The sequence below is a fragment of the Alosa alosa genome, chromosome 4, assembly GCF_017589495.1.
Source record: "Alosa alosa isolate M-15738 ecotype Scorff River chromosome 4, AALO_Geno_1.1, whole genome shotgun sequence".
Lineage (NCBI taxonomy): Eukaryota > Metazoa > Chordata > Actinopteri > Clupeiformes > Clupeidae > Alosa > Alosa alosa.
In genome coordinates, this window is record NC_063192.1 from 24,674,002 (window position 1) to 24,690,970 (window position 16,969).

Sequence of the window (16,969 nt, forward strand, 5' to 3'; positions counted from 1 at the left end):
TGTGTGGTGATGGCATAACACCCACCACCACTCCCTGCTGCCAAACAAATTAGCACTCTCACTCGGGCAAATCTGGTAAACGCTGCTCTTTAAGATGCTAAGCTCCCCTTTAAATCCTTTAAAACAGCCTGGGCAAAGGTGGCACTCTTTGCATGCTGTAGCGGAGTGTATTGAGATTAGTGTCAGCAGTCAGCAAAGTTGCTGTTTTGATTCCAAGTGTGCAGAGTGTCTGATAAGACACACCTTTCCTGTCCTATTTGTACTATACTTGTACTTTGTACTTTGTGTTATAGATATAGATTATGTTTGCAGGGTTATAGATATACAGTACAGTTGATTATGTTTGCTGGGGTATAGATATACAGTAGATTATGTTTGCAGGGGTATACATATAGATTATGTTTAGATGTGCTTGATTGCTTTAGTCCATAATAACGATTCAATACATGTAGTACACAGGAAAAGTTGCTGTTGTTTTTAGGGGCCGTCTACACGACGCTGGTTTTTGTGAAACCGGTGAGGTTTTGTTATCGGTTACGCCTTGCGGCCTTCTGAAGTGGGGATTTTTGAAACCGCCGGCTAACTTCCGCCTGTAGTTGCGAAGCCGGCAATTTTATGATGACAGCCTAACCTCTCAACTCAACTACGGCACTCGACCTGACACGCTGCTTGTCAAAACAAACCAAACCATTTATTTATCATATTAAAATGTTTTTTTCTTTCCCCTGTCATGATTTATGTGCACAATGTAGCCTTTTGTGGCTAAATTAGAAGCACACGTTAGCTTAACTTAGTTAAACATTAGCTTAATGCATGTTAATGTTTTCTCCAGTGGTGCTCAGACCTAATGCAATGCGTAGGCTAAGCATTTGAAATTTCACATAGCAGTCACATACCTTGAAAATGAACTTTATTAGTTTAACAGTTGAATTGAAAACCGAATTGTCTGTAGTCTCCTTATTTCATGCGACTGCTTAACAAACTGTTTCAACAATGTTTTCTTCTACGCGATTCACGCGAATTAAACGTGAAGCCTCTGCACGGCCGGCGCCATCAACTGGTCTGGCATATGCACTACAGCACATTTAGCTGGTTACACCTCTGTGTGTGCACGCAAGTTTTTTCTTTACCGGTGTCGTTAAAGGTGTGAAAGCGGTAACAGAAAATTCACCCAGCGGTTTCGTGTAGACGTACCCTTAATCTCGCTTGTTATATCTAACAGGTGAAGTCCCTGGCGGACTCCATGGACGACACGCTCACGTGTCAGTCTGGTCGCGGCGACTCACAGGAGGAGGGCGTGAGTGGCGCAGAGGGCGACGACTTCGGCGAGTGCGTGTGGAGCAGCAGCGGCAACCCGTCCCTGTCGCGGCACGGCATGGGGGAGCGGGAACGCGCCGGCGGGGGCCTGAGCATGCACGAGGACAGCACGGCCACATCCTACAGCGACGTCACGCTCTACATGGACGACGGCATGCCCTCCTCGCCGCTCTCCATCGACCGCACGCCCAGCAGCACCGACACCGAGTACTGGACGGGCATGGGGGGTGGAGGTGGCGGCAGCGGCGGCGGAGGGGGGATGATGTTGGGCGGAGTCCGCGAGGACAGCCGGGACACGGAGGGCGCCGGCAGCAGCAACAGTCGACGGAGCACACCCTGCACCGAGTGCCGCGACTACCGGCTGCGCGGGCCGCACCTGCCCGTGCTGACCATCGAGCCACCCAGTGACAGCTCGGTGGACATGAGTGACCGCTCCGACCGCGGCTCCCTGAACAGGCAGCTGATGTACGAGCAGGAGCCTCCTGGTGGTGGTGGGGGAGGTGGAGCAGGAGGAGGAGTGGGTGGAGGTGGAGGTGTAGGAATCGGGGGCTCGCCTCAGGGAACGCTCAAGCACAGCCCCGCCGCCCGCACCATTTCCTCCTGCACCGCCCAGGGTCAAACGCGCACGCCCGGCCGCCCCCTGCCCTCCCCCATCCCCACGCAGCTGCCCCACCACACCATCCTCCACCACCACCACCATCACCACCACCCCCTGCACCACCCCATCCACCTCCACCACCACCATCCGTACTCCGACACCCCCACGTCCCCTTCCCCACAGCAGCCTCCACTCACCCCCCCCCCCCCCCCCCCTCACCCCCCTCACCCCCCTCTCCACCACCTCCTCCATGCCCATGCCCCCGATGATCCCCGGCGTCATGGAGCAGCCCTGCTGCTCGGACGGCGACAACGACTCGCTCAACTCCACCACCAACTCCAACGAGACCATCAACTGCAGCTCGGGCTCGTCGTCCAGGGACAGCCTGAGGGAGCCGATGCCCCCGCTGGGCAAGCAGACCTACCAGCGGGAGAGCCGCCACAGCTGGGACTCGCCCGCCTTCAACAACGACGTGGTGCAGAGGAGGCAGTACCGCATCGGCCTCAACCTCTTCAACAAGTAAGAGACACCTTGAGGACCTTCTCACCGTTCCACTCACTAGGACAGGTCAAGGTGGAGAACCTTATGTAAGAAGGAACAGGGCCTTTAAAAGCTGTTAATGCCTAGAGTTAGAGTTCTAAAGCCATGGCCCAGTGGTTACAGGGCTATTCCACTCAAAACTGTCACATCCATAACGCCAACACAATGCCATGGTATTTTTGCATGGAATTGCCCTACAACAATGGGAATGAGGAATTAGGTCATGCTTAGGTCATGGGTAATACTTCCTTCCTCCATGATCTATATTTGGTCTTAGAGATCATTAGTATCCTAGCTGGATTAGTGGGTTGGACTCCCATGCTCTGTTGGCACTGGTTGGCATCCTATGTAGTTGTTTTTGAATCATCAACAGTCATGTGTTGGACTTTGAACTGTTTGTACTTTGAACTGTGTCCCCCAGGGGTCAATTTTAAGCCCACTGATGTGTATCCCATTGCAATCCTAATGTTTGCTGCTAGTTTAATGAATGATATCTTCTGATGTTCTTTGCAGCTGACATGCAGTATTATTTCTCTTTAACATTCATTATGCCCGTCTGTGGTTGTCTCAGAATGCCATAGATAAGCAAAGGCAAAATACTGAGTTTATTATATTCTTGGTGTCCCTTATCGTCTGTAGGCCCATCAACAATGCTAACAACAACAATAAATCAACTGTAACTATAGCGATATGAGTATCCAACAATAAGGAAAGTCTCTCAGGAGCATTCTTCATGTTCATCAATGGGATGCTTAAAATTCAACAGACTCTGATTATCAGCATTTCTATTGTTAGCAAAATTGCCATAGTGTCTGGTGTGGATGTTGCCTGTCATTGTTATTAGCTACAGTGATATTAAATCTGGATTTATAGTTAAAGGTGCTCTAAGCGATGCCACGCGTTTTTTAGGCTAAAACATTTTATGTCACTTACTGCAAACTTCACCTAACTAACCGTTAGCTGTGTCCTGAATACACTGTAAAAAATGCGATCTCTGTGGACAGCACAGGCTCCAAAAACAGCAACAAAAACAACCTGGGCAAACCTAGCCCATAAAAACATAACAAACTGTTCCAGCAAATCACAGACAATATGTGCGTTTAGGAGAGTTTCAATTGTACGGAAGGGAGGGGGAGGAAGTAGCGACCTAGCTCTGTGTTTTTTTTGAAAGTCAACAGAAGTGACGTTACCCAGCATCGCTTAGAGCACCTTTAAGGCTATAGTTACCAATGGCAGTGTGGAGAGGCCAATAGCACTGTAAGCAGTCCTGTCAGTTAGAAGAACCACCCCAGTAATGTCTACCAGACTTGGCTCTGTCAGCTCTTGAGAGTGTGTGACTTCAATTCTGTGGCAGACTGTCAAAGGCTCATATATGCACTTGTGTCAAGTAAGCTGATTTACTGCAGTGTACATCTAACCACCCCAGAGCACTGTTGCAAATCTGAAATCCAAAGCACCAGCGCTCGACTCTCAGCACACGGCAGAAAAAAGGATAACAATAAACAGACTCTTAAGTTCCCTCTGGATCCCAGTAGCCTTTAGAGAGGATTCTCAGATTCCTGTCTTAGTTTTCAAACCATAATGGACCTTTTTCTCTCTCTACTCTTGTCTCTCAACATTGGTTTCTTTCATTTGTCTCAGTTCTGAGCCATCCTAAGTGTGCATGGTGCATTTTCATTGCAGTCTGTTGTCATTTTGTCCTTATTTTTCCCTTTTTCCTTCATGCTGTGGCTTTCCACATAGTATTATCTGACATTCCTATGAGTGTGCAATGTGCATTCTGAGACTGTTAGCTCTTTTATATGCCGATTTTGAGCGTGTCCTCCTGGCGTGCCCTCAGGAAGCCAGAGAAGGGCATCCAGTATCTGATCGAGAAGGGCTTCGTGTCGGACACACCCGTGGGCATTGCCCGCTTCATCCTGGAGCGGAAAGGCCTCAGCCGGCAGATGATTGGAGAGTTCCTGGGCAACCGGCAGAAGCAGTTCAACAAGGACGTGCTGGAGTAAGTGAACAATGGCACTATGGAGGAGATCAAGCCAGAAATGACTGGAATGAAGTCAAAGACTTTTGAATGGTTTCCAATGGAAAGGCAATGGCCAAGCCACAGCAGCAATTACATTCTTACCATATGCACCATAAAAGATGACTAATAGTAGGGCTGCTACTAATTATTATGATTATAATCGGATAATCTGTCTATATATCTTATTCTATATAATAATAATTATTTATTTCAGACCCAGAGGGATCCATATCACAATAAAAGCACACAGAGTAAAAAAAATACAGAAATACAAAGCCTTCCACAATGTTCAATGTCTAACATACAGACAAGTTCGCCTGGCTCCAGACAATGGCTCCACAGTCTGGAAGAAAATCTGACAAACAGCTTACAGGGTTAGCCAAAACAGCAACACTGACAAACATGGAGCTTGTTGGAGCTCTCAGCAGCAGCCTCATGCTGTCATTATACTGTAAGCCACTGTGAGATTTCTAATGCTGCCTTGTTTATAACGACACCACAGGTAGGCAGTATACAAAGGTGTACAATACGCTTTAAAGAGTTAGATCTTTACAGGTACAGAGCACTGCTAAACTTACGACACAGCATGTTTGCTTCAGCATACAGCTTCCGATGCTGCCTATAGATATCCTTATCATCAGATAGGTCTTTTGCAATAATATTGCCCAAATATGTAATCTCACTGCACACACTGAGTGCAGTGCCAGACAGACAGTCTTCTTTACTACTGATAATCAACATCTTACTCTTTTTAGCATTGTATATTATATCAAAATCAGCTGTGGGCATATTCTCAGAAACTGTAATCTGTCTACAATATATATCTGTTGAATATTTGCTTGATTAAGCGATTAGTTGGTCTATAAAGTAAACATGAGAAAATGTTATTGACTGTTTCCCAAAGCCCAAAGATGAAACACAGAAATGACTTGTTTTGTTTACACACAATTTTTTTTCCAAGATATTCCATTTACAGTCAGCAGTAAACAAACAGAACATATTTAAGTTTAAGAATCTGGTGTAAGATAATTTAGTTTTTTTCTCCATTAAAATGACCTAAACCGATTCAAATCAATTCTATATTTATCAATAAATGACCAAAATAGTTGCCGATTGTTTTAATAGTTAGACTTATGATTAATTGTTTCAGCCCTAGTTAACAGTAATATTTTTATATACATGTATATCTGAATCTGGTGAATCTGTCCTGTGAAACACACACAGTCATGTGATCTTCATTTGTACTCACTCAGTGTGTTTCTGTGTCCTGTAGTTGTGTGCTGGATGAGATGGACTTCTCAGGGATGGATCTCGACGACGCTCTGAGGAAGTTCCAGGCTCAGATCAAAGTCCAGGGGGAGGCCCAGAAGGTGGAGAGACTCGTCGAGGCTTTCAGGTAGTTCACCGGTTCAGAGAGCTATCGAATTACGCCTATACTTTTGTAGGTTACTTGTCAGCCAATTACAAGTGAAGTGAGAGAGAAAAAAAACATGAACCAGATCAATACATGGTAATGTTCTAACATGACCCTTCTTTCTCAGCGGTTTGTTTAGCTCTACATCAGTAACGTATATTTCTTTTTTAGCCAGCGGTACTGTGTCTGCAACCCAGTGCTGGTCCGACAGTTCCAGAACCCCGACACCATCTTCATTCTGGCGTTTGCCATCATCCTCCTCAACACAGACATGTACAGCCCCAACGTCAAACCAGAGAGGAAGATGAAGCTGGAGGACTTCATCAAGAACTTGCGAGGTGCAGTGATCTTAAAGTCTTCAGTTATGTCCCTCTTTGTGTAATGAATGAGATCATACTGTCAACTTCATCTAATAGCAACATTGGACTGCTTTTTCTCTGTATTGTGAAGGTTATGGGTTTAGATACTAGCATTAAAGGGATATTCCACCATTTGGGGAATTACACTCATTTTCCACCTCCCCTTGAGTTAAACAATTGATTTTTACTTTTCTCCAGTTCATCCAACCGTTCTCTGAGTCTGGCGATACCACTTTTAGCTCCAGCCTAGCATAGATCACTGAATCGGATTAGACCATTAGCATCTCGCCTGCTAGCATCATGTTTAAAAGTGACTAAGATTTCCGGTAATTTTCCTATTTAAAACTTGTTTCCTCAAGTTAGAAACTGTAATAAGACCAAAGGAAAATGAAACATGGCAATTTTCTATGCTGATTTGACATGGAACTATACTCTCATTCAGGCGTAATAATCCAATCACTAACAAATATTTCTGCTGCAGCTCAACCTTGTTGCTGGAAGCCTACGGGGACTATTTTCAGGTGCTGCATGATATCATTGTGCTGCTGCGCCCATGGTGTTCCTTGATTATTATGCTGGAATGAGAATATAGTTCCATGTCAAATCAGCCTAGAAAATCGCCACGTTTCATTTTCTGATGTACAAACTGACTCAAAATGACCTTATAGTAAGCCTCCACACATAGATGATCAATAGATAGTAGCTGTATTTCTTTATCATCTCATAGAGGAATCATAGAGCAAAAAGCTGTATAGGTCTTCAGCAAAGGGATGGCTGTCCCTATCTGCCATTATCTCACCATTCTGCTCCTTCCCAGGCGTGGACAACGGTCAGGACATTCCTCGAGACCTGCTCGTTGGGATCTACCAGCGCATCCAGAAATGGGAGCTGCGGACCAACGATGACCATGTGTCTCAAGTGCAAGCTGTGGAGAGGGTGGTCGTGGGGAAGAAGCCTGTGAGTAGTGCTCTGGCGGTCAGATCACCAATCATGCTTGTGTGTTTTTGTTCATGCTTGATGTACTGTACGAAGGTGTCAAAGTTTGACACGGCTTTCAGATGGCAACACTTCTCTTTGGCTATTTGTTTCTCAAAGGAGAGAGATACTGCGGTGTGAGCACTTAAAGCAACACCAAAGAACTTTCCTCTGTCGCACGCATGCTATTTGTTTATCCAGCACTGGCTTTTCAAATAACGATGTCCACAGACAAGGTAGAATATGTTGCATGATTTTATGAAAGTACGATGTATTGCAACATCAGATGCAAGTCAAATTTGTAGTTTCTTATGTCTCATTCCATCGGACTACAGATCCGCTACCAGATCTGGCAAACATACATAGTGTGGTTATAGCTGATAGAGGGCCGCGAAGCGAATGCAGAAGTGCAGTTCACCCTGTTAGGAGTTGATGATTTTTTATTTTTTTTAAGGTACAAAAAACTCTTTGGTGTTGCTTTAATGGATGTTTGAAAGTAATTTTGGTAAAGATTTTAAAAGTGAACGCAGCATGAGGTCACAGAGCGCCATGCTGTGCCGTCTGGATGTTTCCAGGCAAAACTTTTTTCCCCTTTATTCTATGCTGTGAGAGACAAGGACGCTGTGACCACAATTACGGGCGAAGTCATTTATTTTCTAAATGCTAACGGGCTGGGATGAGAGCCGTGACCCTGAGTTTGGCAGCATATGGGTACCAGAGCAACAGGGGAGCTGAAAAGCTTCCTCTCGCTAGCAGATAGTTTGCATAACCGTGAAAAAACCGACAGACAGCCTGTCAGGGGCTGTACACAGACAAGTCCAAACATAAGGTGAGGCGTTGGTTTATTTCTTTTGTTTGTTTGTTTGTTTGTTTGCGATGAGGCTTACATGCTGAAAAGCAGTGAAGACTTTTGTTGAGGACTAGGATGTTTCTAACCTCTATTTTGTCTGTTGTCTGTTTTGTTGTCTGCAACAAAATTGTGCAGGTTTGTGTTGTTTTGTGATGGTTGCTTATGAGATTATTGTCTGGCATATGGTGCATTATGTTGTTTGGATTGAGAGATTTTGGATTGGATTGGTTGATAGTGGTGCAGTGCCCAGGGGTCTCTCATTCATCCATCAGTGGATTGTGCCAGTGTAGTCAATATGCGCTAATATTTGAGTCTCTGGTCGTCTGTGCACTGGCCGTGTAAGATTTGACAATTCATAATTATGCATAACGGCATTGATTATTTCGGAGAACTTTAGAAATGTGACTTGCTCTAAGCTCTCAGCCTGTCTATGATACTGCTGGGAAAGTCCATAGTACACCCATGCATGTTTTGATAACACAGACATAATGCACATAACATGACAGTGCGTATATTCAGCAGCATGACCTCTCACTGAGAGGTCAAATCCTAAATGGTCTCCCTAAACCAGTTTTCCACTGAGGCTATTTCAAGAACGGCAGAGAGCACCTGGTTAGCAGCGCTGAAACTGGACTCGAGCCCCAGTGTGGAGAACGGGCCGCCTACTCCGCTAGTGCGTCGGAGCGTCCACGGGCCACGCTGGCAGGAAGTGTCCTCTCTGATCCTCAGCACATTTGACGACTCACGCTTACAGTGACCGGCCGGTGCTTGATCTCAGCGGGCTGTCGGGGGACATTAGCAGGGCTCTCAGTCACTGGGGCGTGGCGTGAGGTGCGAGGCTGAGTGGATTCAGGCTGATGGCTCTGTGGAGTGAGGGGTACTGAGAGGGGTTTGTTTTGGATTGGTGATTCATGGTGGTTTGTAGGAGGGTTATTTAGCAAGCTTTTCTGAGGCGTTTGTGATTATTTTTTTTAATTAACACCCAACATTAACATTACAGGCTAATTTTGGCTTAACACTGCCGTGTGTGTGTGTGTGTGTGTGTGTGTGTGTGTGTGTGTGTGTGTGTGTGTGTGTGTGTGTGTGTGTGTTGGGAGGGGGGTGATTAAGTACAGCGTGATTAATCTGATGCGTTATACGTAGTTCTGTCACATACATGTGTGTATTCCTGCAGAAGAGGTGGGTTGATTTGTGTTGGCTGGATAAAGGTGGATTAGCTGGATTGTTTATGTTGATTGTATGTGAATGTGCATGCTTGTGTGTGTGTGTGCTGTGTGTGTGTGTGTGTGTGCTTGTGTGTGTGTGTGTGTGTGTGTGTGTGTGTGTGTGTGTGTGTGTGCCATCTGCACTGGCTTGTTCTAGCTGGTATGTGTTCATGTAAATATGTTGACATGGTACATTAGGTGCATTAGTGTTGGAACTCTAATCAAGCATGTACCCCTTTCTGTAAATAGCCTCAGAGGACTCATATGTTGTGTGTGCAGGTACTGTGTGTGCCGGTATGTGTTTGGTCATGCCTCTAATTGTGTGTATATTTGACTAATGGTGGATGATGTGTGTGCTGAGCCAGGTGCTGTCACTGCCACATCGCAGGCTGGTGTGCTGCTGTCAGCTCTATGAGGTTCCTGACCCCAATCGACCCCAGAGGACTGGAGTTCACCAAAGGGAGGTCTTCCTCTTCAATGACCTGCTGGTGGTAAGAAACACAGTCCACTATAGCAACCAGCTACACACACACACACACACACACACACACACACACACACACACACACACACACATACGTGAATGCATGGATTAATTTGCTTCCCTTAAATAGTCAATAGACTAGTGGTTCTCAAATGGGGGTACGCGTACCCCTGGGGTACATGAAGGCACTGCAGGGGGTACGTGAGATTTTAAATATATACATACTTTAATGCCGATGAGTAGTTAGGAGATGGGGAGGCTGAGATTTCGCTCTAAACACCGGTAATTTATTTTTCAAAGGATGTACAGGCTAAGGTACGGGTAGCAGGAGGTGTCCAATACAAAGCAACAAACCGATCCTGACAAATCACGTCTCAATCACTCGTCATTCACTCGCATCGGCCAACAACACAACAACACAACCCACTCGCACGTAATTCACCTCTACTCTGACTAAACTTACTAGACGTCTTAGAACCCCCTATTCTATTCCCTCCCCTTATCAATCGCTAACCTATCCGAACCCCTAAATATTCCCTCCCGGACACCTCCCCCCAATCAAAACACATCAGAACCTATTGACACATTCTATGACACAGAAGGGAGGAGACACACACACACGCGCACACACCGGGAAAACAGAGACACAGGGGAACACAGGAGAAAGTCCAACACGGGAGTAAATAGCCTCGGCGCTACAATACATATATTGATATTTATCAGTTCCAAAGTTTAATATATTAGACACTGATGGCACAGTGCTGTTTTAAGTCTTTTTTCTCAACTAAAAATGCTTTGCGCTGGTTAGGGTGTACTTGGCTGAAAAAAATATTTCACAGGGGGTACATCACTGAAAAAAGGTTGAGAACCACTGCAATAGACCATGTTCAGGTAATATATAAATAACCCATTAATAAAACACTCTTTAGTTAATAGATTATCACCTTTTTCTGTTTACTTTGTTTATATATATATTTATTTTATCATGGTTAAAGTTCTCATCATGAAGAAAGCCCAAGCAGAATGAATGAACACCTCCATGTAAATGTCTAGGTGTTGAAATATGGCCTGAATCTCAGTGTGGAGCTGCAGCCCCCTTCCTCTCCAGCAGCAGCAGGAGCAGCAGTATCTGTAGCAGTAGTGCACCGGTGGATTTACAAGCCTTCAGCGTTTCATCCCCATAGCTCTCTCTCTCTCTCTCTCTCTCTCTCTCAGCACCCTAATTACCGTGCCCTCATTCTGGGGAGCCCCACTCCTTCCCAACAACCCCACCCCACCCCACCCGTCTTACCCCCGTCCTCATCCCCCCACCCCTGCCCCCACTACCTACCCATCCAACCCCCATCGGCATCTCTGATGCGGGAAATGAAAATGTGCTCCTCCCCTCTCCGTTCCCCTTCCCTTTGCAGGTGACCAAGATCTTTCAGAAGAAGAAGACCTTGGTGACGTACAGCTTCAGACAGTCTTTTCCTCTGGTGGAAATGCAGGTTCACATGTTCCAGAACTCCTGTAAGTCCATCTGGTCTCTCCATCTGTTTCTCCTGCTTTATTTATACACACAAACACATACACATACACACACACACACACACACACACACACACACACACACACACACACACACATACACACACTCTCCCTTTTTTATCTCTCTCACTCACTCATTCTTTTCTGTCTCTCTCTTTGAATCTCTCTCACTTCTTTCTGTCTATCTGTATCTCTTTTTCTCTGCATCCTTCTCTCTCTCTCCTCTCTCTCTCTCCTCTCCCTCTCTCTTCTCCTCTCTGGCGTGAAGCTCTCAATGTCACTGATATTTGCCTCTCTAGCCTACGCTCCCCTGTATTTACATGGCCATCTGTAGCCCACATACATGATGGAAATAATACCTAGCCCATGTGTAAACACACTCACTCATCGCTGTGTTTTTGCATAAGCCATAAAACCCCAGCACTTTAATGACTGCCTCATGAATGCTGCTGTAAGTCCCTCCACTGCCAAACTGTAAATCTCCACCGAGTCTGCTGGCTGTAGATTTACAGCGGGGAAAATAAGTATTGAACACATCAACATTTTTTTCAGTAAGTATACTTCCAGTGAGGCTATTCGCATGAAATTTTCACCGGACATTATTATTAACTTTTATTATTAACCACACATATATAAAAATCCAAACATTAATGTCTAAAAGTAGTGTTATGAGTAAAAAAGTGGAATGGCACAGGGAAAAAGTATTGAACACGCTAAGATAAAGCAGTACACAAACGCAAGGAATGGCAAGGAACAAATTGGAATCTATAAGTAGTTAGAGAAATTATCCCTCCTATCTGTGCAAATTGATATAAGCTGGGTTAGTACATACTGTTGGGCTATAAAAAGGTTTTTTGTTAGCAAGGTGTCACACAAGAAACATTTCATGATGGGTAAAAGCAAAGAGCTCTCCCAAGATCTTTGCAACCTTATTGTTGCCAAACATATTAATGGAACTGGTTACAGATGCACTTCAAAACTTCAGAATCATCCAGCGAGCAGTATTGGAGCCATTATCTGCAAGTGGAAGGAACATCACTACATCATCAACTGGCCATGCACAGGATCTCCTTGTATGATTTCTGACCAGGAAGTCAGAAGGATAGTCAGAAGAGTAGCCCAAGAGCCAAGGACCACTCTGAGAAAGCTCCAGAAAGATTTGGAGGCAGCAGGTACAATTGTTACAGAGAAAATCATAGGTAATGCACTCCACCGCCATGGCCTCTATGCACGCTCATCCAGCATGATTCTATTGCTGAAGAAAAACATGTCGAAGCTCGTTGAAAGTTTGCTACACAACATTTGAACAATCCTATGAAATACTGAGAGAATGTATTCTGGTTAAAAATGTAACTTTTCGGATGTCATACTACACAGCATATTTGGAGGAGAAATGGCACTGTGCATCACCCTAAAAATACCCTACCAACAGTGAGGTTTGGAGGTGGTGGCATCATGGTGTGGGCTGTTTTTCATCTCATGGTACTAGCAGACTTCATACAGTTGAAGGAATGATAAATGGAGTCACTTTGTTCTGGGAGAATCTTTACATCCACCAGGATGATGAGGATGAGACATGGCTAGACCTTCCAGCAGGACAATGATCCTAACCATTCAGCAAAGGAAACTCTCAATTGGTTTCAGAGAAAGGAAATCAATGCCCTGACTTCAATTCAATTGAACAGTTTTGGAAGTTAACTAAAGATCAGGATTCACAAGAGGGACCCCTGAAATCTTCAATATTAAAGGACTATCTGTTTAAAAGAATGGGCCAAACTCACACCAGAATACTGTGACTGATTAGTTTCATCATGCAGGAAATACCTTGAAACTGTTATTACGAATAAAGGCTTTTCCACAAAGTATTTAAGAAATTTCAGCAGGCGTGTTCAATACTTTTTTCCTGGGTCATTCCACTTTATTGCACATAACTCTACCTATGGACTTTAATGTTTTGATTTTTTTATATGGGTGGATTATCTGAGTTAATACTAATGTCTGGTGAAAATTTCATGCAAATAGCCTCACTGGAAGTATACTTACTGAAAAAAATGTTGACGTGTTCAATACTTATTTTCCCCGCTGTATGTGGTCTGTATTCAAATGAGTGCCAGCTTTGTGGTAGCATGTCGGAGTGTTGCTCTGATGGCTGTTGCATCCTGTAGAGTGAGGTACAAGAATTACTGAATGACTTCTTGTGTTCCTGGTAGACAGATATTACAACATGCACATTTGGAACATAATAAATAATTACATGTGGGTGTGGTGTTTAATTAGGGAATGGTTTCCACATTATATTTTACGTCTATGTTATTTATACTGTGTAGTTAAACATACTTTAAACTGCATGTGTACTGCTAATGCTTCTGTGTCTTTATCGTGTTATCTTCTGTACGTATGTCTCCATGTCATGATACTGTCATGATACTGTCTCCATGTCCATGTTGCTTTACATCTATGCTATTTAACAGGTGGACTTGTGTATGTATAGTGTGGCCTTACCATAGTTTGTCCATACAGTATATCACTACAATTCACCTCATATAACTCTGTGCTGTGTTTACCCTTCTCCAGATTACCCTCACGGGATTCGTCTGACGTCGGCCATCCCGGGCGGCGAAAGAAAGGTTCTGATCGTGTTCACGGCGCCAAGCCAGCAGGACCGCACGCGCTTCGTGAGTGACCTGCGCGAGAGCATTGCCGAGGTGCAGGAGATGGAGAAGTACCGCGTGGAGTGTGAGTCAAAAACTGCAGCGCAGTGCAGCAGAGGGAGGAGGGGTGCAGGTGGGGGTGGAGGTGGAGGAGTGGTGGATGGAGGAGGAGAGGTGGGGGTGGGGTGGAGCGATGGATGGATGGAGGGAGGGAGAGAGGGCCCCGCTCTGTGCTGAGCTTAGCTGTGATAGCGGTGAAAATGTGTCTGCTTCTGCTCAGGGTTCATCTTTCATTCTCTCCTCCTTCCTCATTCTCTCCTCCTTCATCTCCCTCGTGCTTTCTCAATCCCCCTGCCTTCACTCTCTCTCTCTCTCTCTCTCTCTCTCTCTCTCCTTCACTCATTCTCACACATACAGTCTCTAAATATTTCTCTCCTCCCCCTCTGCCGCCTTCGAGCTTCCTTCTCTCTCTTTTCTCTCACTACTTCTGTCTCTTGTTTCCCTTCTTTTCTTTCATTTAAATTCAGCCTGTCTCTTGCTAATTGAATTTCACTAGTTCCCTTCTGTATTTCTCTCTCTCTCTTCTCTCTCTCTCTTCTCTCTCTCTCTCTCTCTCACAGCTGAGCTGGAAAAGCAGAAAGGTGGGATGCGTCCTGGCCTTATGAGTGAAGGAGGTGGCGGCGGCGTGGGAGGAGGAGTTGGCGGCGTGGGGATGAAGAGTGAGGCGGTGAACGGCACTCTGGGAAGGCCGAGCCTGGACGACACGTACGCCAGCACGGAGGGGCTGAAGCGCACAGCCCTCAGCTCCTCCTTACGAGACCTCTCAGAGACAGGTACGAACCCAAACCCCCACCCTGACCACTACTGACCACTCCAACCTGGAGGTGGAGATCAGCTCTGCTCGTTCCCAGTCCTGCATACACATCACACTCACAGGTTGCTGAACCAGGGCAAAGGGATTCAGAGCTGACGGCCTGTCATGATCGCTCCATGTCAAAGAACACACTGCCGACAGATAAAGCTGTTTGACTCACTGTTGTGACTAAGCTGCCCTGAGGCCTGTTAGATCCTGGACACTATGGGCTACTGCCTGACCACCACCACATGGGGAGAGAATTATAAAATCGTACCTATTTCAAACATCAACTGAGTGTAGGTGCGTTCAAGCAAGTTGCAATTGCTTTATGCTTGAGATGCGCGTTTCTCAAATGTGTCAAATGAAGGCTACACTCCACGGGGTGATGCGTCATCACTTGTAAGGTGTAGACTGTGTCGGCCCTGTCTCCTTGTCCTGTGTGGAGGAGCTAAGTACCGCGAGGAAGAGCGGCCAAGCTTTATGGCTACCCACTGATACTGGGCACGCTTAATGCTGTGTTAGTGTGTCACTGTGTCTTCTGCCCAAATTACAGGATGCTGCTCAATCACAAAATGGAGAGAGGGAGAGAGGGGGGGGAGTGGAAGAGAGCAGAGAAAACTGCATATCACATGTGACAGCGCCCTCTAGTGGGTCATAAAAGCCCAGCTACATTTTGTGGGACTTCCCTTTGCCTCAAGACTGAGAATGAAATAACAACATATTTACACTTAGCTATTTAGAATTTGAACTGTACCCTAAAGACTTGTTTATGAATAAATGAATATTAGTGAATTTTAAATGTTTTCAAGTAAGTGTCTTTTAAGACAGATTTAATGTGTCACTGCCTGATAATTATTTTTTTTTAATTTTCTTTGATCCTATCTGAAAAAGGATCTGATATTACCACATTGGATGAAAGCGGGCAAACATTAAATACTCTCACTGATCATTTCATAGTAATTACAATGATTAGACTAATAGTTGTTGGACTCGCTTCTGACAATATTTTAAAAGCAATACAAATATCCCATTGGATTCAGCCACTAAATTCTACAAAGTGGAACTACAGTAGACTGACTGCCCTGCGGCACGAAGTGTTTTTTGTTTGATGAAGTGAATGCTGCATTTACATTATCCCAAACGCTGGCTGTGTTGTATGATAACTTCTTCCCACAAACAGTTAGTGACTAGACAGGGGGTTGATTTTTTATTCACCCCTAAAGGTTTCATTGCACTGCTTCTATAGTAGTGAATCTCACACTTTTCAAACAGCTGAAGATTGATAATTATCAAAACCGCTGCCAAACTGTGGCCCCGTAAAGCATATACAATATATATTAACGGCATTCAATACCAAACCAACTCATCGGCACTCATCGTTATTTTGTCTCAGAGGCTCACAGCGGCTGTGCCGACATTACGAATGCAGTATTCAAATGAGTCTCCATTCATCTTCGTTTACAGTGCGGGGAGCGCTGAGCTGCTCCACATGCAGATTGGGAAGCCTGACGTCTCAGTAGAAAGCCTCACAGCAAGAGAGGGCTGCCTTTGAATGCACTCTGGAGGGAATTAGACTTTGGAAAGTTACGACTTTTGTGGGGTTACAATTTTATTCCTCTTTATTTCTAAGGGAATGAAACCAGGACAAGAGAGGAATGCGAGCTTTGTGGCGATGTAGTACATGACAACGTTATGCTGATGGTTAAGGCTGGAGGAAAAATGTTCAGACTGAATGCCTTTAGCGAGTCGTATTGTGTGTTGGCAAAAACACAAGTCATACTGTATATGGGGGACATATTTACGGGAGGATTCAGTAGAAAGAATACGGGATGGTTCAGTCAGTGTGCTAAGGTGCTCCCTAGGGAGGCCAGCTTTATAGCAGTGCTGTTTCCCAGCATGTGTGTGTGTGTGTTTGTCTGTGTGTATGTGTATGTGTGTGTGTCTGTGTCTGTGTGTGTGTGTGTGTGTGTGTGTGTGTGTGTGTGTGTGGAGGTATGGTGGGCTCCAGTGGGGGTTTTGTCCTCCTGACCTTGCTCTGCTTGGTTGGGCTGCAGGGAAACGAGGTCGCAGAAACAGCGTCGGCTCCTTGGATAGTACCATCGAAGTAAGTCCGAGAGGGGTGTTGAATGCACTGCTCCCATTCTCGCTCTCCTAATAATCAAACCCCACC

At 45.2% G+C, this 16,969-nt stretch overlaps 1 protein-coding gene across 1 annotated transcript in view; it reads left to right on the forward strand.

Annotated features, from left to right (window-relative positions):
- The window catches only part of LOC125293318 (IQ motif and SEC7 domain-containing protein 2-like), a 74,822-nt gene that overhangs the window by 54,004 nt on the left and 3,849 nt on the right, over positions 1 to 16,969 (forward strand). Inside the window, exons 5-15 of the mRNA XM_048241184.1 lie at positions 1,223 to 2,102; positions 2,134 to 2,434; positions 4,296 to 4,457; positions 5,752 to 5,874; positions 6,064 to 6,230; positions 7,069 to 7,208; positions 9,647 to 9,772; positions 11,175 to 11,274; positions 13,867 to 14,028; positions 14,564 to 14,776; positions 16,854 to 16,903. Of these exons, the coding sequence (XP_048097141.1) occupies positions 1,223 to 2,102; positions 2,134 to 2,434; positions 4,296 to 4,457; positions 5,752 to 5,874; positions 6,064 to 6,230; positions 7,069 to 7,208; positions 9,647 to 9,772; positions 11,175 to 11,274; positions 13,867 to 14,028; positions 14,564 to 14,776; positions 16,854 to 16,903 (2,424 nt within the window). The remainder of the gene's footprint in view (positions 1 to 1,222; positions 2,103 to 2,133; positions 2,435 to 4,295; positions 4,458 to 5,751; positions 5,875 to 6,063; positions 6,231 to 7,068; positions 7,209 to 9,646; positions 9,773 to 11,174; positions 11,275 to 13,866; positions 14,029 to 14,563; positions 14,777 to 16,853; positions 16,904 to 16,969) is intronic.